General features: G+C 33.0%; 1 protein-coding gene across 13 annotated transcripts in view; it reads left to right on the forward strand.

Moving 5' to 3' along the window:
• The window catches only part of KMT2C (lysine methyltransferase 2C), a 243,898-nt gene that overhangs the window by 59,034 nt on the left and 158,599 nt on the right, over positions 1-26,265 (forward strand). For all 13 annotated transcript variants that reach the window (XM_074267425.1, XM_074267415.1, XM_074267418.1 and 10 more), the window contains 2 exons: positions 2,407-2,495; positions 24,539-24,677. In XM_074267425.1, the coding sequence (XP_074123526.1) occupies positions 2,407-2,495; positions 24,539-24,677 (228 nt within the window). The remainder of the gene's footprint in view (positions 1-2,406; positions 2,496-24,538; positions 24,678-26,265) is intronic.

A 26,265-nucleotide genomic window follows, 5' to 3' on the forward strand; every position in this document is an offset into this window, starting at 1 on the left:
GAGTGATTGGTTGAGAATTTTCCTCATATATGTTTTTGAGTTATTCTTGATCTTTATAATTTTATTATTCAATTTTGATTTTTTTTTTTCAGATTTATTTATATGATTGTAATTTACTATTTGTGTGTTTGGGATATACTTTGTACATCAGATTTTTGCACGATTCTCTGTATGTATCACATACATTATTTGTTAGAACACAGTGATATTCCATAACATTCATTTATCACATTTTGTTTAGCCAATATTTAACCATTATGTATGTATTTGGTTTTCTAATCCTTTGCTATCTTAAAAAGTGCTAATACAAGTATTTTGATGTATATGGAGACTTAATTTTTATTTTATTTTTATTACTGGTAAATTTATCAATGATATACCCATCAAATTGGTGAACGCTTAAAACAACTGAACTCTAGGTGTAATGAAATATTAAGTAGTAAGAAATAATGACTGAAGAAATCAGAGATACATGTGAAGGTTATTAAGAACTGGCAATAGAATAAAATAAACACACCTAAAAGAAATGTGTATGGTGGGGATACAAGGGATGAATATAATTATATGAATGCAAAAATTAAAACTTTGAGGAGCTGTAATAACTAAACTATCCCTTTGGGGGTGCAGTGGATAGAGCCAGCCCTGAATTCAGGAGGACCAATATGATCTCAGACACCTAAAACTTCCTAGCTGTGTGACCCTAGGCAAGCCACTTAACCCCAGCCTCAGAAAAGAAAGCAAAACAAACAAACAAAAAAACTATCACTTTGAAATATAGTTCCTTCCTTGAAGCAGAAAGAGCACATGTATTTAAGGAGCCAGAAAGTTTCACATACTTGATTATATCTGAATTTAGGGAGTGGGAGAGGAATTGGGTTTGATCTTAGAGCAATGGTAGTTATAGCCATAAAATTATAATAAACAATAATTATAGCTAGCATTTATAAAGTGCTTTACAGATATCTTAATTTAACCTGAAATCAACCATGAGAATTCGACACTGTTATTATATCTGCATTAGAGATGAAGGAACTGAGGCAGGCAGAGATTAAATGACTTGATTACAAGTCACACAGCTGGTAGGTGTCTGAAACATCCTTTGAACTCAAATCTTTTTTGTCTACAGGTCCAGCATTATATTCACTGTCCTGCCTAGTTGAATGTGTTTTATATCATCATCATCTTTTTTTTTTTTTAAACTGAGGCAGTTGGGGTTAAGTGACTTGCCCAGGGTCACATAGCTAGGAAGTGTTAAGTATCTGAGGTCAAATTTGAACTTGGGTCCTTCTGACTTCAGAGCTGGTGCTCTATCCACTGTGCCATCTAGCTACCCCCTGTTTTATATCTTTTTGTACTTTTCTACATGATGGTTGGTGGTACACATTTTTACCATTCCCCTGGAATTGTTTTTAGGCAAGGTTCACTATATTGATCAGAATATTTTAATTGTTTTTTCTTTCCCACATTGTTATCCTTGTATAAACTTCTCTTGCTTTTCCTTGCTTCATTCTGTATCAGTTCATGGTACCCAGATTTTTCAAAAACTTTCTCTTATTATTAAGGCATAATTAAATTCTATTATAATCGTTGCAGTACATTTGTTTAGTTGTATGGCTGTTGTAGAAGAGACCATTTATAAAGTAACCCCCTAAATTCTCATTTTTCTCCCTGTCCTCTGTCTTTTAGTTTTTTCTTTCAGGATTTTAAATTTTGTTTTTCTTGTAACTTCCCAGTATTATCCTTCCTGTTAATGCCATCTTCCCTTTCTTTGCTTGTTTTTCAATTTCAGTTGAATTGGGTATATTCTTACACTTAACTTTCTGAGCACCTTTAACTATCTATTTTTAAAGAATAAGGTTAATTTCTACTTCTGCTTTTCTTGATGTGTGAACACTTTCTCACATTCTGAATACGAGAAATAAAAAATTCCTTTTCTACATTGATACAATCCCTTTTCCTTCCCTTCTCCAAAGCAACAGAATAATAGTTCCAGTTCTAGAGCCTCTGTTTTTCAAATTATTGTGAATTTTCTATTATTTTGCCTTTTTCAAGTCTGGAGATTTAGGCTATAGTAACTATATATAGAAATAGCTTTGCCTTTTATGTATCATTTTAAAATCTTTTCCTATTGCATTTTGTGGTTTAAGATAAAACTAAAAAAAAAGCTGTTGAGAATTTTTCAAGGTGGAAAAGTATTTTATTCTGAAAAGATTCTTGGGAGGCAATATTTAAATTGGTTCACTGTTAAAGCAGACATCTTATCACCTTCTGAGATGATATTTGGATCTATTTTTTGAGAAATTATCTTCTATATTAGTATATTTTACATACTGTTAATTTCAATTCAGGTAGCTATGAAATTAGTGTCATCATTTATTGAGTTTCATTGTTTTATTTATTTTATAGGCCTCGAAACAGAGGAAAAACTACAGTGGAGGATGATGATAGCATGGATGGGTTAGAGACGGCAGAAACAGAAAACCCCGTTGAAACAGGTAATATTTTAGGAATCCTATTAAATGAGCTTCCTATGTACTGTCCCAGATTGTGAAATTTAAGAATACATGAAAATAGTGGTATTAGTTGTTATTTTTATTTTTGAAAGATATTTGTAATTTCATCAGATTGGTTTCTCTAATTTATGATAAATCACAATACTTTTTGTGAAGTAGTTCCATTAAATTTTTATGTACTCATGAGTTAATGTTAATGTGTCCTTTTCCCTAACCTTCTCACTACCTTTCTCTATAATTTCCAATCATTTGGGGATAAACCTCTCTGAATTTAACTAGGCTAATCTTAATACTGTAGTCATCAGGCATGTGCCTCCCCCCTAAGCTTGAAGTCTTTCTTTAGTGCTGCCAGAATTATGCCCTACCACCAGGGTTATTTCTATGTCACAGTGAGACATTAGAGTAGAATTTATGGTAAAGATCTTAGATTGTAGACAAAAAGAATACTGTATTGTTTTGGTCCACATATCTAACTAAACCTTTGTCAAAGCCTCAAATGAAAATCCAATAGAGAGAAAATACTGTAATTGTACTCAATTTAGGAAACATTTTATACTGCTTACTGGTGCGTGTCAGGGTGAGGATCTAAAGGAAAAAGGAAATATTTGCTTTTGTGGAGCTTATTTTATTTGGGGTTAAAACAACAAGTACACAAATAAATAGAAATATATGTATAAAGTAATTTTTGTGATAGAAGATGATTGTAATTAGGAGATATTAAAACAAGGATCTTCTATTGTTAAATTACACTTGGCCTTTGTTATAAATGGAGCTAAGTTCAAAGAGTAGAAAGAGTGTTTCAGGTGTTAGTAAACTGTTCAGTGACCTGAAGATATGATATATAAGTTCATGTAATAAGTAGGGGAATATAGTGAATTTTAGCCTGTTTTTGCAATAGCTATAGCTTATATCTCCAGATGGACTACATTATATTTCATCTTAAATGTAATAGATATCTGTAAAAACATCTTCCTTCCTTCCTTCCTTCCTCCCTTCCTCCCTTCCTCCCTTCCTCCCTTCCTCCCTTCCTCCCTTCCTCCCTTCCTCCCTTCCTCCCTTCCTCCCTTCCTCCCTTCCTCCCTTCCTCCCTTCCTCCCTTCTTCCCTTCTTCCCTTCCTCCCTTCCTCCCTTCCTCCCTTCCTCCCTTCCTCCCTTCCTCCCTCCCTCCCTCCCTTTCATCAGAAATGGATGTTAGATTTTTGTTTCTTTCAGAAGACAGTGATTTAATTACATGATTTTAATTATCTTTTTCTAATAGTCACTCGTTTTGATAGTTATCTTGATGTTATACTATTGCAAATTGTTATAATTCTTAGCTAGTCATGGTCTGTAATCTTTTGAATATGTTGTAGTTCACTTGCTAATATTTTATTTGAAGTTTATTTATCAATATTCATTAAGGATATTAGTGTGTAATATCTTTCCCTTGTTTCAATTGAACCTATGTTTTTTGGAATTGGTCTAAGTATCAGCATTATGAAACTATTTTGTTTCCTTGGGGAGAGGAGAAGACTATTTTTATGACATGACAGGAGCTTAGAAAGGTGAAAATAGTTCTTGTAATATATGAATGAATTGTATTTTGTTACAATTCACTTGTAATTTGATCTTGTTGATTAAAAAAAATTGGAGTTGATATAAAACTTGATCAATTTTTGTTATGTTATTTATATAGCCTTTAATCCTGAATGTTTTTGTTGTCATAATCTATTTCTTCTATATTCTCAATTCTGTTGACATAGTTGGACAAAGTAGTTTCTGATAATGACATATTTAATTTTATTTTCAATTTTGATGGATTTAAAAAAATAAGAATTAGATTTTCTTGTCTTTGATGATTAGCTGTTTATTTTAATAGTTTTTAAAAAGCATTTTATATTTTTATTTAACTGTATGTGTGTATTCTTCCCTTTGACCTATTTGATTTAGCGAGAAGTTGTTTCATTCTCTTTAATTTCTCCACCACCCCCTTCCTAGTTTTTGTAGATGTCTTGCTTATTCACTCTGCTCATATGAGATAATTTCCCTTTATCCTAAATTCTATTTACCCTCTAGTCTGTTTTTATTCTCTTAACATCATCAAGAAATAGAAGAACCACTTCCAGACAACCTCTATGACTATTATTGATAGGGTTCAGAGTGCATAAATAGACATTTTTCCTTGTTTAAAAAAAATTATAATAGCTTTTAATTTTTAAAATACATGCAAAAATAGTTTTCAGCAGTCACCCTTGCAAAACTGTGTTCCAGATTTTTCTCCCTCCCTTTTCCTTACCTCCTTCCTCTAGTCAGCAAGTAATCTAGTATAGGTTAAACATGTGCAACTCTTTTAAATAGGTATATCATTTTCCCATATTTTTAGTGACTTCTTTTGATCATTCCTAGTTGTTTCCTTAAATTTCTTAATTCTTACTTTTGAACTGTGGAGTTCTGATCTTTTTCTTGGGAAATTTTTGGAACTCCTCTTTCCTTAAAAGTGTTCTCTCCCTCTCCCTCCCCTCCCCCTTCCAACAGAGTACATTTGATTATCAAATCCTAGTTCTCTGCTTCTTTATGATGGTGTTTGGTAAATCATGTGTTATGTTGATTTTGGCTTTTTGTATTTCAAGTTTTCCTTCCTAGGTACTTATGCAGTATTTTAAACTGGAAGATCAAGATCTTGGCATCGATTTTAGTTATTTTGGGATTTCAGGACCTGACTAGTGGATTATTTCTCTTCTTTGTCTTTTGGTTTTAAGAGATCTGGCCAGTTTTCTTTTATGATTTCATGAAATAGCACTTCTGGGCTCTTTTTGGTCGTATCATTGTGATAACTTAGTAAGTGTTTTTCCTCTTGATTTCTTTTTGGATTCAGTTATTTAGATATAAATGAGATTTCCCCCCCCCCCCTCTAATTTCTCTCGTTTTTTTTTCCTTCTAGTCTTTTGTCTTTGTTTTATTATTATTATTTTTGTTATCTGCGAAATTGTGGCTTCTAATTGGAGACCAGTATGTTTTTCAGAGAGTTTGTTGTTTAGAAAAGGCTTTGTCAAATAACACTTTCTGGGCTTTCATTTGGGAGTTTATGAAATACTGATGTACTGAATTAAAATATGTTTCTTTAGGAATGCCCCTGTATTTTTTCTGGGAAAAGTGAATTTAATCTAGCTATTGTGCAAAATAAATTGAAGTTATAGAGTGAGTGTGACTAAGATCTGGGTCATTTTACTTAGGAAGTTAATAACAAAAAGGCCAATATCATTACCTCTTCCACTGCCCATATATACAAAACTATATTTAGCTCTATTTTTTGTGGTCAGTGTGTACTGGAAATCGAGCAATGCTCTTATATTTAGCTTGATTGATTCAATATCTTGATGCTGTGACTGTAATGGGAATATTACTGTGGTTTACGAACTGTAAGATAAATACAGAGAGACATTAAAAGAATTATCAATTGATAGTATATTAAGGAGAAACAGGCATATTATGTGTGTGTGTGTGTGTGTGTGTGTGTGTGTGTGTGTGTGTATACATTCTGATTTTTAGCAATATAAAGGAAAATATTTTGCCTTTCGTACAAAGATGGGGAAACTGGTATGGAACTCCTTATTTGATAAGGTGACAATCTTTCTTTTTTTTTCTTTTTTCTTTTTTTTTTTAAGTATTAGAAAATTTTCTGTGTGAAGGGTGAGGTCAAATATTGATTATATAAACATTTTAAAATCATGTTGAAAATTATTCTAGTAAACATTTTCCCTTCTTCTTGAAACAGTCAATAGAAATGATAAAATCATTCTTGATTGTGGTAGAGTGAGTAAACTGGGATTTTTAAGAGAATATTGACGTATCAATTGACATATTCAAATCCCTAAATATGAAAGAATAGGAACAACACACACACACACAATATATATATATATATATATATATATATATATATATATATATATATATATATATATATATATATAAATATATATCTATCTATATCTATATCTATATATATATAGAAATATATATATATATAGAAATATATATATAGAAATATATATATATAGAAATATATATATATATAAAATACAAGGAATTCTAATACTGAATTCCATGATTAGATATGGATTGCCATCAGATGGTGGAAACAATAGATGAAAACAAGCATTAGCTGGATTAGATCATAGGAATAAATGTAGAAAAATTAAATCAGAGTCCTGACCTTCTAAAGGCTCTTTGGGTATAACATCAGCTGCCATCATGCCCCAAGTCTTTTTTGCCTGGGGCCCTGGACCTGACCCCTCATCCCATTTCCCTGAATTATTCTACACTCTGATGCCCAATGGAGTCCTCTGTTGCATTTTGGACATGGGGTTTTAGGTCTTCTCTCACCCTGTCTTCTCACTGTATCTCCATACCTACACTGAGCTCTTAGATGTCCAATTTTTCCACATTGAAAACATTGCCGAATTTATCTAGAAGTCTCTTGCCAGGACTTTCCATGTTCATCATTGTCCAGGTGTAAAAAGCCTTAAGAGTAGAGGTGGTTGAATCATAGGTATTAGTTGAGGAAGGGTGGCCTGCCTTGGCCCCATAAGTGCCATTTAATTTAGATTTTGACTGACAAGAATCTTGTATTCTATGGTACTTTTTGCTGCTGCAGCAACTGCTGGGTTTTTTTTTTTTTTTTTTTTTTTTTTTTCCCCCTCTTGAAGGGGGATCAAGATATGTAAGTTATTTGGATTTAATTGAGGCTGGACTGTGCAGGATAACCAAGCTCACTGTCTTCTTGGTGTGTGCACATGCCTGTGTATGTTTAAATACACATTTCTTTATGAATCATGATGGGAAAGAAAAATCAAAAGTGAAAAACCATGGGTAGGGAGAAGATGGTGGGGAGGGGAGGAGAGAAGAGAACAGAAAAAATAGCATGTGTTTATAGTTCTCATTTTGGATGCAGATGGCATTTTCTGTCCAAAGTTTGTTGGGATTACCTTGGATTACAGAATCATTGAAAAGAGTCAAGTCTTTTATAGCTGATCATAACATAATCTTGCTGTTACTGTGTAAAATGCATTCCTTTTTTCACACAGCATCAGTTCATGTAAATCTTTCTAGGACTTTATAAAACCAGCTTCTTCATTATTTTTATAGTATATAATATTCCATTACCTTCATATATCACAATCAATTGATGAGTATCTACTCCTTTTCTAATTTTTTGCCACCACAAAAAGGACTGCTACAAATATTTTCACATGTGGGTCTTTTTCTCTCCTTTATGATATCCCTGGGATACAGACCTAGTAATGGCATTGCTTTGTCAAAGGATATGCATAGTTATAGCCTTTGGTTATATATCCCCTTTGGGAATAGTTCCAAATTGATTTTCAGAAAAAAAAACACTACTGATCACCACTTCAAAGTGATTCTTTATAGAAAACACATAGGAACATTACTGTCAAATTTTGAAACCTGGATAAAAGAGGAAACAATTCAAATACACTGGAGCTACAATTAGAATTGTTCAGATCTTAGCAACAGCCACAACAAAATACCATAGGTCCTAGACTCATATATACTGATCATCAAAAAAACTAGGTCTCAGGCCAAAAATATCATCCTACAAAATTTTCTGTAATATTCAATTAAAAAAAAAAAAGACATTCTAAGAACTTGAAATTTTCATGACTTTCTTTCAATGAAACCCAGAATTCAATAGAAAATTTATCATAAGAGCCAATATCAAAAATCAATTTCAAGGAAGTTAACATGGACAGATTATTTTATTTTTTATTTTTATTTTTCCTGAGGCTGGGGTTAAGTGAGTTGCTCTGGCTCACACAGCTAGGAAGTGGTAAGTGTCTGAGAACAGATTTGAACTCGGATCCTCCTGAATTCAAGGCTGGTGCTCTATCCACTGCGCCACATAGCTGTCCCATGGACAGATTATTTATGTTTTATACATGGGAATGTATACCATATGTTTAAGATTAGTTTCAGCAATTGGATAGCTCAAAAGAAAGATTGAGGCAAAGTTGAATATGATCTGATTCTAAAAAACAAAATCACCTAGAAAATGGCAAAAATAGTAATTATCTTATACAAATGAGATGCATCCTAGTCACATAGGGAATGGATTAAATAGGCAATACTACATATATATACCATGAAGGATATAGTACTCTCCAAAATTTATTAAAAAAAAATAATAAGGGGAAATAGATGGAAAAGAGAGGGAAGCAAAGGGTGGGAAAAGAAGACAAAGGAAGAGGTTCATGGATGGGAAAAGGACAAATAATAGCAAAAAAGTTAAGGAGCAGAATTAAAGCAGAGATATATACATATACTATACGAATCAAGAATAGAATTTATTAGAAATAAAGTATATGGTTATTATTAATCATTCATCTTAGAAAAAAGTAAGATTTAAATATTTAATCAAGAAAGAAATCTATTATCCATACTAATATTGTTTTAGATGTATCTTTACATGTTCGTGAATGTGTTTATGTGTGTATGTATACATGAGTATATATAAATATGCCTGTGCTTAACTATAGTCTGCTTGAAAGAGGGGGAAAAAAGAATAAAATAAAAAAAGTATGTAGCAGAGAAAAAAAGAACAGTCTATAAGGAAGTAAAAATGGACACTCATTTCTAATGTTATATATTCTTAAACTGGTAATTTATTGTTATATATTTTGAATTTTCCTTCATGTTCTGCTGGCACACATGACAGTGTTCTATTCTGTTTTGTTTTTCTTTTTTTCTAATTTTTTCCCAATAAAAATTTTTTAGAAAAAAAATTTAAAGTTGAATCTAAGCATTTCCTTTGCTCTAATCATTTTAAGTAAGGAAATGAGTCATTAAACTTTTCTAAAAAATATATTATTACTTTTAAACATTCCTTTTAAACAAAAATACAAATTCCAAATTTTCTCTCTTCCAATCCCTCCTACTCCAGGTAAGCAAAATGATGTCTATACATGTGAAATCATGCAAAACATTTCCTTATTAGCCATATCTCTAAAAGGCTAAAAAAATAAAGTGAATAAATCATACTTCATTTTGCAGTCGGAGTTCACCATTTCTCTCTTTGAAGGTGGATAGAATTACTATTATTCATTCATTCATTTATTCATTTAGTCCTTTGAAATCGGCTTGATCATTGTAGTGGTGAGAGTAGCAAAGTGTTACACAGTTGATAATCATTACAGCATTGCTTTGCATCAATTTATGTTGTGTGATTTTTCTTGGAAATTCTACCTCCTATTTCTTACTCCATTTTTTAGAGCACTATCACATTCCATCACAGACATATACTATAACCTTTTTAGCCATTCTGCAATTGATGAATATCTCCTCAACCTCCCAATTCATTGCTCCCACAAAAATAGCTGCAATAAATACTTTTGTACAAAGTCTAATTCTTATTGTACTGCAAAATAACTAAGTGGACATGTATAGATATACTGTATTTAACTTATACTTTAACACATTTAACATGTATTGGTCAACCTGCCATCTGGGGGAGGTGGTGGGGGTAAGGAGGGGAAAATTTGGAACAAAAGGTTTTGCAATTGTCAATGTTCAAAAATTACCCATACATATATCTTGTAAATAAAAAGCTATAATTAAAAAAAAATACTTTTGTACACACATGTATTTTTGATCTCTTTGGGGGTACAGACCCAGTGATGTTATTGCTGAGACCATAGGTAGGTACAATTTTATCGACCTTTAGGCCCAGTACCAGTTTATTCTCCAGTGTGATTGAACCAATTTGGTTCTTTGTCAAGTTTTTTTCCCTCATCCTCTCTAGCATTAGACTTTTCTAATATGTGTGAGATGGTACTTCAGAATTATTTTGTCTTCTCTGGGGTGTCTCTCTTTTTGACTGATACTGGAGTGGTTTACTATATCCTTCAGCTTACTTCAGAAAGAAACTGAAGCACACAGGGTTAAGTGACTTGCTCAGGATCATGTATCTAATGAAGATGTAAAGAGACAAGTGTCCTACTGAGAACTTTATATAGACACGATGATAAAGCCAGGAAAAAATTTCAATTTACCATATTTCAAGAAGGGGATGTCCAGAAGTAGGCACGTCTTTTTAAAAAATCACCAAAGCATGATTTTTATATCTCTGAACCTGATATGCAAGTCCCTCCTCCGATTCCATATTGGTTTGGTTCTACAGAGATTACAGCTTAGGTGGAGCACATAATTCCCTCATAGGAGTCTCTACCACTAATTAAATTTCTCTTTGGTGTTCACCTTATATGGTAATATTTTATTACAAGTGGCCATTTATTTATTTATTTATTTATTTTGTGAACAGCTTATTGCTTCCATTCTGCTATGTGCTCCTGTTTTATGGGTGAGCTCATGCCATTCACATTCACAGTAGTGTTTGCTAACCATTTCTCTTCACCCTCTTTTCTTATGGTTCTCTCTCTCCTTCCTCTCCCCCTTCTCTCCCTTTTTCTCCCTTTCCCCTCTCTCCCCTGTTTCCATCTTCCTTTCAACTCTTGTTTTCCCTCTCTTCCCTCTTCAACAGTCTGTTTTCCTTCTGTACTGCCTTCCTTTTTATCCTATTGTCCCACCCACCCTCACTCTCTTATTTTTTCTCCTCTTATTTCAATAGATGTATACAACTTCTAGAGTGTATGTGTGCACATTTATGTATCGATATATGCCTAGCATGCACTTATACATATATGTGCATGTTATGCACAATGCACATATGTATAGAATATATATATATATTCATCTTTATACACACATATACACACACACCTATACATACAGAGAGAGCATTCTTTTTTAACCCATTCAGATGAGAGTAAGATTTAAGTATTTCCCGGAATCACTAATTACCCCATTTCCCTTTTCTCTATAAAAGCTCTTTTTTGTATGCCAAAATGACAAACATTTGCCCATTCTAGTTGCAGACCTTCTCCCCTGTCCGCCCCCAAAGCTGGGTTAAGTGACTTGCCCAGGTTCACACAGCTAGGTAGTGTTAAAGTGTCTGAGACCAGATTTGAACTCTGGTCCTCCTGAATTCAAGGCTGGTGCTCTATCCTCTGCGCCACCTAGCTGCCCCAGTTGCAGATCTTAAAGTAAGGCCTCAGTATACATCTCTCAGTTAATCATTGTTTAACAACGACTATGTTCGGTATTATACTAAATTTTGGATTCTGAACAAATTTGCAGGCTTGACATGCCAGACAATATGCAAACATCTGTACACACAAACAACATAAAGGATGGTTTGGAGATAGTTGACAGGGGGAATCTAGAATGATTTAAAACAAAACAAAACAAAACAAAACAAAAAAAAAAACAACAAACTTCTTATAGAAGCTAAGATTTTAATAGAGCCAAGTCCTGGCAAGCTCTGCTTGGTATCTTCCTTCACTCAAGGAATTAATCTTAAAGACTGGATGGAAGTCATTTTTTTTATTTAGTAAGCTCTTGAAGATCACCTCCAAAATTGTTCTTTCATACTGGTCCCCCAAGCTTGCAATCTGTCTTGATGTCGAACTCACTTTATTCTATCTCACTCTATGTGATCTAGTTTGTTTTGAAGGCCTGTGTATTTAATCTTTTTTAGATACTGGTGAATGTGTTGCCTTCTCCGTTTTGATCCTAACACCTCTATAGTGCAGTTCTCTTTCATCTCCCTCCCGGACTGGGGTCACAGGTTTCTGGTACATCTAGTTTCTGCACGTTTCTCCTCAGTTCAATCCATTCTCCATTTATCCCCCAAATTATTTTTCCTGATGCACAGTGACAGCCATGTCACCCCTCTGCCAAGCCCTTTCCAGAGTTCCTCATCCACTTTTAGTGTCCTTGTGTCACCCAACTTTTACTTTTGGCATTAATATTTTACTGTTCTATGCCAACAGGCTAAAGAAAGATAAGGGAAATTGACAGTGAATGAGTTGGATCATGGGATCTTTGCTGCAAACATAGGAAGACTTCCTCTGAAGGAGTGGAGAGATGAGTACAGTTTGTTTTAGTGGTCCTCCCTGTGACTGAAGTAGGTGCCGTGGACCACCTTGAGCCTGATAGGAAAAAGATTCTAAGGTCATCCAATGCAACCAGGAATATCACAGACTTTCTAACTCTCTAAGGGAGAGTGAGGTCGATGATTGATTATAGCTTGGCTTAATCATGGTGTCTGTGGTCTTTTTTGTCTCCTGTGCCAATTGGCTACCCAATATATCCCACCAGTGAGTTATTTTCCTTATTTTCCTTGAGGAAGATCACTGGGCTGGTGCTTATTTCTTTGGCTATTGCTCTTGTCTAAAATGCTCTTTCCTTATTTCTACCAGGTGGATTGCTTATTTCTTTCAAGTCTCTAGGTGAAAGCTTTCCCCAATCTCTCTTAATTTTAATGCCTCTCTATTATTTATTTATTTCTAATCATTCTGTATATAGTTTATACATATTTGTTTGCTTTTCTCTCCTATTAGATTTTGAGCTTGGACAGGAATTCTCTTTTGCCTCTCTTTGTATCCTTATCATGTGTCATTGTGCCTTTTAGTAGATTTCTAAATTATGTTTGATTATTCTGTATTATGTTTGATTGCTCCTAGGAGCTCTCTTATCTTACAGTTTTAAGACCCTTGAATCCCCCTTCTTCCTTATTCCACCCGCTTTACTTTGATGTAGTGATACCATTGGATTTTTTTTATTCCAAAAACATATTCAACCTTTTTTTTTTCCCCCTCATTTATTGTCCCTCATACTTGGAACTTTTTCTCTTCTCCTTGTTGCCTTTGTCTTCTCTTCCTTTTCTTTCCTTCATATCCTAGTTTGTTCTTTTTGTCCTTACAAAATCATTTAAGACCTATAGGTGAAAGTATATTAGGATTTGGTGAACAGAAAAAAACTTCCTAATAGAGTTTTTGAAATCTTTTTTTTTTTTTGGATTTTCCTTAGAAGGTAGTGGAATTCTTCTGGTGTAGGCTTTTCCAAAAAGTCTAGATTATATCTTCTTGAATATGTTGTCATGGGAATTTTTTTTTTCCAGATACATGTTGCTGTTGAAATCCAAAACATACTATTTCCCTAATTTTTAATCCATGTTCTTTTCAGGTTATTATAGTGCTTCTGTTCTCTTGCAGGGCATTTTGATCTTTTGTTGAACAAATATGTTGCAATTACTTTATTTGGAAAATTCTTACCATTATTTTTTTAATTTTTGTAATTGAGGTGTACCCAGTTACATCATTAATATAAAATTCCTTTTTTCTTTATTTACAGTTCCACCAGCATATTATAGATCTAAGAAAAGAAAGCTTTGTAAAAGCTGCTTGAAATTGAAAGATAAGATTTTTTTGAATATGTATACATATTTATATAGTTATCTTGCTGTACAAGAAAAATTGGATTTACAAATAAAGTAAACATAACCTGAGAAGGAAAGAAAAAAGGCAAGTGGACAAAAGGAGTAGAAATGCTATGTTGTGGTCCACACTCATTTCCCATAGCTCTTTCGCTGTGTAGCTGGTTATCTTCTGTACTGAATAACTGGAACTAATTTGGTTCATCTTAATGTTGAAGCCATATCCACTAGAATTAAAGATATGAATTTTAAAATTGAAAAATCATAATTTTCAACAAAGGGATAAACTACCACTAAGGATATATCCTAGATAGTTAATAAGAAAACAACAATATTAGGAAGCATTGCAGTATTTAAGAGCCCACTGGCTTCAGGGAGGTCTGTGTTAAGTTCATTTACTAGCTTTGTGAATTTTAGAAAATTTTTAGAACTTATTACATTCTTTTCCTTTGATCAGTTGACTTCTTAGACAGCTTTCAGTTTCATCTATCATCCTGTAGATAGAAAAGTTTGAGCTGTTAATAAATTCACTTACCTTGGCAGTATGGTTTCCTGGGATGTTCCCCTTGATAATTGATTCACAGCTGATAATCACACATTGCCAGAGCTAGTTTAGTATTTGGGAGGCTCTGAAGAAAAGTGTGAGAAATGAAAGGTATTATATTGATTAAACCCAGACAGTGTGCCAGTGCTGTGCAAGGAAACTGAATTGCTTCCAATTTGAATTATCTTAGATTCTGAAGATCACCTGGCAGGATTAAAATATCAGACACTGAAGTCCTTTCTCGAAATAAACAGCCAAGCATTCAGACTCAAGCACAACTCTAGTGGGCTGGCCACATTGTACCAATGTACATTTGCCAAACAGACTATTATAGGCAAATGTTCACAAGGTGATCAGGAAACAGACAATACAAGGCAAATGTTCACAAGGTGATCAGGAAAAGATATAAAGATTCTCTGAAGGTGTGTGTCTTAAGAGCTTTAGAATTTACTATGATACTAGTATAAGCCCAACCCAGCCTGATGTGCCTTAGTGGCAATTTATCCCTTTGGTGAAAATTATAGTTATTCAATTTAAAAATTTTTTAAAAGTCTCTCAATTTCAGTTTCTTTTTATAAAGCTTTCTCTTTTGAAATCTATAATATGCTGGTGTCATTGTAAATAAAGAGAAAAGGAGTTTTATATTATTTATATAATTGTTTATCTTTTAATTATTAAAATTAAAAAAATAATTATAAGATTTTTCTTTCCCAAATAAAATAAGTAATTGTAATTGGTCAACAAAACATTAAAATGCCCTAAGGACACATAATCCTGTAAGAGGAACAAAGTACTCTAATAACCTTGAAGGAATAGGGATTGAAAATTGGGAAAACAATATATTTTGGAATTGAATTTATTTAAACTTTGCTTTCTATGAACAAAAAAGAAGTGAAAGAAGTACCTCAGAAGAAATGCAAGATTTGTCAAGTTAGAGGAGCTACCCCAGAAGTTCATAGGGACTTTTTGTCTGACTTATGGCAGAACATTCTGAACTCATGTTGATTTGATCAGCCACATTCAGACCAGCCAATGTGAATCTAACATAGTGATGTTGTTTTGATCTTCTCCAAGAATAAAGGGCAGTAACCAACCATCCTATAATCCACATTTTTTTTCCCCCCCTGAGGCTGGGGTTAAATGACTTGCCCAGGGTCACACAGCTAGGAAGTGTTAAGTGTCTGAGATCAAATTTGAACTGAGGTCCTCCTGAATTCAGGGCTGGTGCTCTATCCACTGCACCACATTATTTTTCTTATTGACTTGTCCTGGGTTTTCTTTCTTTCTTTTTTTTTTTTTTCCCCTCTCATACTCTTCCCCACAGTTTTATTTACATCCTTGACTTTGATGATTGATTATACCTATGCAAGGGATTCTTAAGTCTGCCTCCAACTTGAATCTTTGAGTGTTAGTTAAAACCACTCTTAGTTTTATTTATTTATTCAATAGTTTTTTTTACTTTCAATTTTATTCCTCTTTTATTTTTAGAATTTAAAATTTTGTATTTAATTGGGTTTTTTTTATTTGTTCTTCTAGTTTTTTTAGTTGCAAGCATTGATCTTTTCTTTATTTTATGTAAGCATCTTGAGATAGAAAATTTCCCTAAAATTTGCCTCATTTCACAAATTTTGATAAGTCTTCTCATTATTGTCATTCTTTTGGGTGAAATTATTGTCTATGATTGTGTTCATTCGTTAGGATTAGACTATTTAATTTCCAATTAATTTTTGGTCTATTTTCCCCTGGTTTTTTATTGCATGCAATTTTAATTGCATCATGGGGGGGGGAGACATTTACTATTTCTGCCTTTCTGCATTTCATTTTGTGTCTTTATGTCCTAATATGTGGTCAATTTTTGTATAGGTTTAATGAACTGCCAAGAAGAAAGTATACTCCCTTCTGTCTCAATTCAATTTTCTCCAAAGATCTATCATATCTAGCTCTTCTAGTATTCTATTTATCTCTTTAACTTCCTTATTTATTTTGTAGTTTGCTTCATCTAGTTCTGAGAGAGCAAGGTTGAAATTCCCCATTACTATATTTTTGTTGTCTATTTCTTCTTGCAGCTTTCTTAACTTCTCTAGGAATTTGAAGGCTCTATCACTTATTGTTTATATTACTTCATTGTTTATGGTATTCTTTAGTCAAGATATGGTTTCCTTCCTTATCTCTTTTAATTAGATTAAAAAAATTTCACCAGAAGCAATTTAGATTCTGCTTTAAATATGTTTCTTACATAATATGCTAATTTTTAAAAACATTTTTCCTTTGTATATTTCTGATGATATCATTATGTATACCTTGTTTTACCAGCATACAAAATTGAGTAATTTGACTTTATTTTGTTCTTCTCATTTACTTACTTGTATGACTTTATCTCAAAACATTCCTATTAACTTGGATTCCTGCATCAATTCCCTTATCTTACCTGTGAAATTATCCTTGTATATCTTGTCATTTTTCATTTGTACCATTAGAAGATTACCCTCCATGCTTAAAGTTTAAACTTCCCAATTTTTCTTAGTTGTGAAAATGAGTTTACTAATATTAAGAATTTACTGTGTTAGTTTCTCCTTTGAATGAATTTTGGGTGGTGTATATATGGGTGTAGTGGGATCAGTCTTGATAAATTAATTTACTTTACCTCTCTAAAAAGCTTACTACTGTTGCCTTACCTAGTAAATGTTCACCATCTAGTGGAGAAATCAGTAAGCACAAGCTAAACAGTTGTTTTTTAGTAGTGCCTGATTCTTCCTGACAATAATTTCCTTCTCTATCTCATTTTCTAAATGAGGAAACTGAGGAAAACAAGGGTACATGCGTTTCCCAGGTTCACACAGGTAAATATCTGAGGCCAGGTTTGAACTTGAGAAGTGTTCTGACTCTAAGCTTGATATTCTATGTATTGTGTCACTTTAGCCTGTATAGTAGTTAGGAGGGAAAATCTTTGTTAACTTTTTCTCCTAACCCTAGCTCCCCCACCCCCACCCCCACCCCCCTTTCCACTTATTTATTTGATATTTATTTATTCATTCATTTATTTATTTATAGATAATTTCTAGAAACATTTCAGTAAAAAGTATAACATCTTGTATTCTGGGTCATTTTGAAAGTAAAAGACTTAGAAGCACTAGAGGACTAAATCTGTGGGAAAATATTTTAAAGAAAAGCCAAAGTACTTATTTTGTGCCTTGTTTTTTACAAATGTGAACCACAAACATTTTGACTGAATTCTGTTTAAAGAGGAAAAAAATGCTTAAAAGAAAAAAAAAGCTTTGCATGCAGCTTAGCAGCTGGGCATTGGGTTGAATGAGTTGCTTTGTTGCTTTCAGCATAAGCTCAGGGTAGTATTTAAACGTGGATCTGGAGTGTCAGGAAGTGTTTCACTAGAGACAGCAAAGCACTGGCCATTAGACTTCTTTCTGCCTTCAGTTGTTACAGGCTTCATGTCCTTCTCCATGACATACATGTTCACTGTTGACCATAACAGTCTGTTTTACAATTTGCCAGACAAAAACTTTTGACATTGTTTCAAGGAGAAGGCTGATAGAAATAAGAAAGAATTAACTGTTATTAGCCAAACCAAGATTTTGGAGTACTTTATTTTTTTCCCCATTTAGTCACTTCCACTTGTCCAATTTTAATTTTTTGTGAATTATTTTTCTTCATGAAGCTTTTTTGCTTCCTTTTGCATTAGGCCACTTGTACTTTTAAAGGAATTATTTTGTTCATATTCCCCTTTTAGGCTTTATCTGGAAGCATTTTGTCAGCTCTGGTCTTGGTATCTTCTTCTGGGTTTATATTCCATAGTAGTTCTTTATAGTCAGAGCTCTTTTTGCTTTTTATTTCTTTTGCAGAATTCTGTACTCAGTTACTCAGTTTTGCTAGATAAGTGATTCTTGGTTGAAAAATCATAGCTCCTTTGCCTTCCAGAGTATCCTAATCCAAGCCCCTCTGGTCCACTGGTAGAGAATTTGCTAAATTTTGTGTCATCCTGATATTTCAATGAAAATTTCTTTCTAACTACTTAGATTATTTTCTCCTTGACCTGGGAACTCTGAAATTTTACTATATTATTCCTGGATGTTTTAGTTTGGGAATCTCTTTCAGGAAATGATCAGTGGATACTTTCACTGATTTTAAGATGTCATGACAATTTCCATTGATAATTTTTTGAGATGTGATGTTTACATTCTTTCTTTGTGACTTTCAGGTTGTTGAATAATTCTGAAAATCTCTCTCCTCAGTCTGTTTTTCAGATCAATTGTTTTTCCAGTGATATAGTTCATGTTTTCTTTTCCGTCCCTCCCTCCTTATCTTTCTTCCACCCTCCTTCTATCTTTCCCTCCTCCCTCATTAGTTTCCATTTGACCAATTCTTATTTTTAAAGAATTATTTTTTTTTTCAGTGAATTTTTGTAGATTTTGTCTTTTTACTTTTGGCCAAACTTTGCTTTTCAAAGAGTTTTTTACATGTTTGTGTCACTTATCTTTTGGCCTGTTGAATTCCTTTTCCAATTTTTCTCCTACATATTTAATTTTTAGAATCCTTTTTGAGCTTTTCCATGAGTTTTTTTTTTTGTGCCTAAGACTAATTCACATTTTCTTTGAGGGTTTGTATGTAGCCATATTGACACATTGTCTCCTTCTGAGTTTGTGTTTTGATCTCCTGAGTCACCATAGTAACTTTTTGTGCTCAGATTGTTCTTTGTTGTTTATTCATTTTTTTTTTTTCTTCCAAGGCAATCGGGGTTAAATCACTTGCCTAGGATTACAGAATTATTAAAATTCAAATATCTAAGGATATTTTTGAATTCAGGTCTTTCCCAGGGCCATTGCTCTACCCACTTCATTACCTAACTGCCCCATCCAGCCCATTTTTTGACTTTAAAGTCAAAGTTGGACACTGCTCCCATGCTAGGGGAGGCCCTGTTGAAACTTTTAAGATTTTTGTTTCTATAGTTTTTTGGGCTAGTTCTGTGAATCTAAGTTTTTTGTTCTTCTATAGTGGTGTAATCTAAGATGAAATATAGTATTTTTCTGGTCTGTACTCTGGCCTGTGAGATTACAGTAGTTATTGTAGACAGGGTTCCTGTTTCCTTGGTTCCCAGATCTCTAATGTGGTAGTACGGCGCTTAGTCCTAGGCATGAGGTAGAACTGATTTGGGCAGTGCAACAGAATCCTGCACTCAGTGACAGCAAAGGATTCCTTATAATCTCCTTTTCATTTCTTTTTTAAGTATTTTTTTTTAATTGAAAAAAAAATAATAAGAAAAGAAAAAACAGAAAAGGAATACAAAATAAAAAAAGAACATTGTCATATGACCAGCAGAGTGTCAGGGAGGATTCAAAATAATTAACAAGTTTACCAGATCAAGAAGGTATAAATACTAGTTGAAAAAATTATCTTTATGAATGTCCATCTTTTGTTTACTTCCTTGCAAATTGTTTTGTTTTTTTTTTTTTTTTTTTTTTTTTTTTTGTTCTCTGCTGCATACCTTTTTTACTTTATTCCCTACCCCTCTCCCTCGGAAGCTAGTAGTTAAGAAAAGATATGTTTATACATGTATACACTGATATATCCACACACACCCCTTATCTGCACAGGCCAAGTTCTTTCTCTCCTTCTCTCCCCAACATCTTTCCTATCCCTTCTGACTCATTCATTGCTTTAAATACTACTCCTAATTTGTGTTGCTATTACTTAACCTCCCTCCACCCATGGGATCCCTCTTTTCCCTCACCCTGTGCTTCTCAGTCTACTCATTTCCCATCTCCCTAACCCCTTATTTCTTTATAGATTTTGGATGGTGCTATATCCTTCATGGTGTGTGTGTGTGTGTGTGTGTGTGTGTGTGTGTGTGTGTGTGTGTGTGTGTGTGTGTGTGTGTGTGTGTGTGTGTGTGTGTGTGTATAGTATTGTCTATTTAACCCATTCCTGATTTGAGTAGGTTTTCAGAACTGAGACCTTCTTTCCCCTCTAATGCCTCTGTTTTGATTCTTCCTCTGAATCTCATTTGTAGAATTACTATTTTTTCCTTAACTTTGTTCTAGTCTTTCTTTTGAGTTGCCCTATTGTTGATGACGTTCTTAAACTTAAAGTATTCATACTCACAATAAAAGATGGAGGATAAGTCCTATACAATTCTAATTGTAGCGCCAGAGTATTTGAATTTTTTTTTCCCCTTGTTTCTTGCATAATTTTCTCTTTAATCTGGCAGTTTTAAAATTTGGCAATAATGTTCCAATGTGTTTTCCACAAAGAATTTTGTTGAGGTGGTGATAGGTGGATTCTTTCTATTTCTACTTTCTCCTATTGTTCTATTACTCCAGGACAGTTTTCTTGGACTATTTCTTGCATTGTTGTCTCAAGGTCCTTTTTTTGGTCACCAAAAAAAAAAAAAAAAAAAAAAAATTAGACTTTGTCAGTCCTTATATTTTCTTGATATGTTGGGTTTTTTTTGTTTTTTAATTAAAGCTTTTTATTTATAAAACATATGGATGGGTGATTTTTCAACATTGACCCCTGCACAACCTTGTGTTCTAAATTTACCCCTCCTTCCTCCACATCCTCTCATAGATGCCAGTAATCCAATACATGTTAAATTTCTTAACATGTGCATGCGTGCACACACACACACACACACACACACACAATTACCTTTCTGCACAAGAAAAATTGCACCAATAATCTTTTTTTGTTATGTTTCACATTCTGTTTTATTTTTTCGTTCTTTATAATGTTTTGTTATTTCTTGGTCTCTTATAGCTTACTGCCTTCCCTTGGCCAATTCCAATTTTCAAAAAGTTATTTTTGTCTTTGAGACTATTTCCTTTTCAAGTTGGTTAACTTTTTTTTTTTTTTTTTTTTTTTTTTTTCATATTTTTCTTGTTTTTCTTTTCTTTTTTTCCTCAAGGTCCTTGCTTGGATCTTTCAAAAATTCTTTTTTGAGTTCTATAAAATCTGTCAGGGAATTTATAGTGCAGTGAAGCACTTCAAGTTTCTCTTTGGGGTAGAAGCTTATTTTCCTTCAGTGTTCCCTGAAAGATGGACCCCACTCTTTCCTCTTCCCCTAGTATGTTTATATAATGGATTTTTTTGTTTTCTTCCTTTGCTGATTCACTTTTTTTTTTTTTTTTTTTTTTTTTTTTTTAAATAAGAGTTATTAGTGTAAGCACCTGATCCTCCTGAGGGAGGCTTGGCCCTTCTGGTCTTCAGCTTCTCCTCAAACCCTAAAACAAGAGACGTTCTTCCCTACCTTAGCAAGTGTCCACATTCGGCAGGGTCCTTGCTCCACTGGCTCTGCATTCATGGGTGTGCTGGTACAATGGAAAGGTGCTACCTTTGTTGACAAGAGGTACAACCTGTCTTTGAAGCAAATTGTGCAGCAATACATTTGTTTTGTAACAAGGTTTATGAATAATTTCAATTCTAGAACTTTATAATAAACATATAAGATCTTTAAAAATTAACATTTTGATATTACAAGAATACCACAAAAGACCCAATGTGAAACTGATACTGCTGTCATAGAAATTATTTAGTTTATTCTAAGTTTAAAACAATAGAAATAAGTATGTGTCTTCTGTGTATTTTTTTAATGTCTAATTAGCATTATTGTCTTTTATCACTTAATTGTCTACTCACAAATTCCCTCCTTTTACAAACTGACTCTGACAGTGAATAAATGTTGTTATGGAAGAGGAAACAAAAATTGTCTGAAAAGTAAGATCTAATTGTGTGCCTCTTGTCCTTTAGTTCTACCATATGCACAAGTCTTAGTCAGTCCCTGGAAGTATTTTTTCTGCCATCTCACATCACTCCTCCTATTTTATTTCTTCATTTCCTTTCTATTAAATAAGTTGCCCCTCTGGACAAGGCCAGCCTTTCTACAACATCTACCATGTTTTTCTTAAGTTTCGTTCCTACTATTTTCTCTACTTTCATTATAATTTCGTTATAATCTTTATTTACTCCATAAAACTATTTCCAAACTTTCCCTTTCTTTAAACACACAAGTTATTCCAAGTCTTTTTACAACTAAACTCCTTGAGGAAGTCATTTATCTAGATAACTCTCATTTTATAATTTTCCTCCCTTTGCTTTGGACTTTGTTTAGCCTTTTCCCTCTTTCCTTCTTCATAGTTCTTCTGAAATTGCCCCATCTAGAATTTTCAGTGATCTTAGTTGCTAAATATAATGATGGTTTTTTCTCCCAATTCTGATCTTTATTGAATATATTTTATATTTGTATTATCCTATTTTGCATTTTTATCCTTGTTTGAAGAACTTTTGTCTTGCTACTGTCTGAACGACTTTTTAAAATAGATTTTGCTGTCTTTTTTATACTTGTTCCTAGAGCTTATGTCCTATAACTTTTTCCCTCACATTGTTTTATTTGATCTTATCACCTCCTATGAATTTACTTAATACTTATGATTATGATGTATCTAGCCCTAGTTTCTCTTCTATATTATTGTAATATGTCACCAATTAATTTTTAATTATCTTGAAGTAAATTACCTTAGTTACCTCAAACTCAGCTTTTTTAAGACAGCATTTTGGAAACCAAATTATTTACAAAATTATTAGTTACTGTCATTCACACAACAGTATCATCCTTGACTTCTCACATTTAATCACATTTTCATCCATTCTATTTCATGAATAGTCATTTTTACTTCTATAATATCCTACTCTTTCTATTCATTTACCACCCTAGTTGATGCCATCCTTACCCCTGCCTGGACTATTGAAATAATCTTCTCATGGGTAGATGAAGGGAAGAAGTATTTATGTAGCTCCTGTTATGTGCCCAGGCACTCTTACTGCATTTAAAAAAAAAATTTTTTTTTGGTAGCATTTTATAGACTCATTTTGTGCCTTACAATAATCTTGTGATTATTACATTCTTTTTAATCCTCATTTTACAGTTGAAAAAAAGTGAGGCAAACATCTAGATTAAGGAATTTACTCAGTAAGTAACTGAAACCAATTTTTTGAACTCATGCCTTCTGAATTGATCTACTCTTTCACCACCTGTCTAGATAGCTTAAATCTTCATGGCTAAAATCTCTTCTCTCTGTTTGGATTAGTTATTAATATTGTTATTTTCCTAAGATTTAGGAGTACCAATGTACAACCCAGTAGATTTCTATGGTTCCTTATTACCTCAAGGGTTATTTGAAGGTGTTTTTTGTTGTTGTTTTTGTTTTTTTGTTGTTTGTTTTTGTTTTTGTTTTTGTTTTTGTTTTTGTTTTTGTTTTTGTTTTTGTTTTTTGGCTGAGGCAGTTAGGGTTAAGTGACTTGCCCAGAGTAACACAGCTAGGAAGCCTTAAGTTTTTAGGTCAGATTTGAACTTCTGACTTTAGGGCTAGTGCTCTATCCACTGTGCCACCTAGCTGCCCCCTATAAAGTTCCTTAGTTTGCATTAAATATTTGTTGCAACTAAGACCTTTTTTATTTTTCCCAATTTTCTCATGCTTTCCTCCTTCTGCACATTTCAGCAATCTGGTCACACACTGATTTGCTGTTTTTAACTTGGTAATTCACCATTCTATGTCTTTCGACTTTGTTCTGTTCCCTGTACTTGGAATGCTTTCCTCATCATTTATTCTATTCTCTAGCTTCCTTTAAGACAGACAAAAAAAAATCATCCCTTTTCTAATATCCCATCCTCCTTCTCCAACTCCAACCCCAGCTTTTAGCACCTTCCATTTAAAGTTACTAGTCCTTGTAAAATATTGCCTCCCCCATTAAATTGAGATCATCTTTAAAAGCAGCACTGTTCTGACATTTTGAAAATATTGTTATTGCTTAGAACAGTGCTTTATAAAGCATAATATATGCTTATTGGTTGACTGATATAAGTGTGAAAATATTTTGCATATAATTTAGTGTCATTGGTAGAAGTAAAGTTTCAGGATTTCTTTGGGGAAAATACTTTTAAAAATAGACATTTTCTTTTTTGGTTAATTTGTTCTCATCTCAGAGGCAAATTTGAAATTTGCATGTAAGTAATTTATGATTAATTACTAGCAGGATTATTTTATTCAAAGAATGCAGATAAATTTAGAAAAGCAAATTTATTGGTTACTTAAATAATTAAAGAAAATAGGATCTTCTTGTGTCTGTTTTCTATTTCAACAGAAGTCAAAGAACAATCTGCAGAAGAGGATGGTGATACAGAAGTGGACAGCAATAAGCAGCTAATACCAGCTCTCCAGCGCTCAGTGTCTGAAGAATCTACCAGCTCTACTGTTTCTGTTGGAGTAGAAGCTAAAATCAGGTTAGATGGATAATTCATGCAATAGGACTAAATAATGGGGAAAACGAAATTGTATAGCAAGAAGTGTTATTTTGGGAGTATGGTTATAGGAGAAAATAGAAATTCTTTGAAAACTTACTACAAATTGGGCAACTACTAAATATAGAAGAGCAAGTAAAGACTATTAGAGCACTCATGGCTGGGAGCATGTTGGGAAAATATGGGCATTACTCCTGGTTATTAAGGAGGAAAGCATGGTTTTTAGGCATTGTTTTTAATTAGCAGGAAAATTTCTAAGAGGATCTTTGGTTAAATGTGTGACTTATTTGTAAACTTAATTTTTTTTTTTTTTTATAATGGTTGATTTTAGAAATAATTATTTTTTGAAGGTAAGAGCAAAGATTTATAGCTGAAAATAAATTTGTCGGTACTTTTCTCCAAATAACATCTTTGAACTTAAGTGGTATGGCCATTATGATAATTAAAAATAAGTGGGGGGGGGGATGTTGTAGAAGTTGGACTTAGCATGTAAAATAGCTTAACGATTTTTAAGTATTAAAATGAAATGGACTATTATCTATCACTATTAGTATTCAAAGAAATTTTTAATTATAGTCAGGCGTGCTATACAAAGAAAATATTCTCACAAGTACAGTGCTTGACCCATTGGAGAATATGTATTAATTAAAAGTACTAGGTAAATTACCATTATGCCTCAGTTATAATTTTATTTAGCTTTCCTCTTTTTTCTAGTTTGCTCATTGATTTAGAAAATTAGGCTTAAGTTTTTTGCCCTTTAGAAATTAATAAATAGTTATTACTGCTGTTTTATATGGTAAGATCCCAATTGTACTTCACAGATTTTTGTTACCTTGCTAATTGTGGTAACAATAGTGTCTATTTTTTAATTGCATCTTATTCTGTTTTCTTTTCATTGGTATTGTATTAGCTTCAATAGAAAAACAAACTGTTAATCAGTATCTTAGGAAAATCAGTGATTCTGTTAGTTTTTATTTAATCTTTTTTTCATCAACATGTATAAATATGAGTTCATTGTTTGGGTTAACCTTTCCTTTTTTTGAATAAAGCCCACCTTTTTTCTTCTTCCATTGATTTAATATAACCTTCCTCTCCTTTAAAAAAAAAAAAAGCATAATACTGTTCCTTATGTTCTTTACATTTTTGCAAGTATTAATAACTGCTGCTTATAAGAATTAACCTGCAAATACTTAATAAGGATGTGATTATCACCAAGCATTGTGTTAGAAACTGAGAGGACATAGCAAAATTGAGATTTCCTGTCCTTAAATAGCTTAAATTTATTCTTTTTTTGAAGAGAAATATGTACACTATCTAGAAAGTAATATTGGTAGGAAAGATTGCTCAGGAAAATGCTCCATATTGAACTATAAGTTTTAGTGTAGTCTTAAAGGAAGCTTGAGTAGCTAAATGTTAGGGAGAGCACATTTTAGAAATGAATAAAAGCCATTAAATGGCATAGAGAATGGTCATGAGGTGTCATGTATGAAGAGCAGTAGGAAAGTTGAATTGATATACCAGAGAGAATGTAAAAGGAATTTATGCACCTAACTAAATAAGGCTGAAAAGG

Source organism: Sminthopsis crassicaudata, chromosome 5, assembly GCF_048593235.1.
Source record: "Sminthopsis crassicaudata isolate SCR6 chromosome 5, ASM4859323v1, whole genome shotgun sequence".
Lineage (NCBI taxonomy): Eukaryota > Metazoa > Chordata > Mammalia > Dasyuromorphia > Dasyuridae > Sminthopsis > Sminthopsis crassicaudata.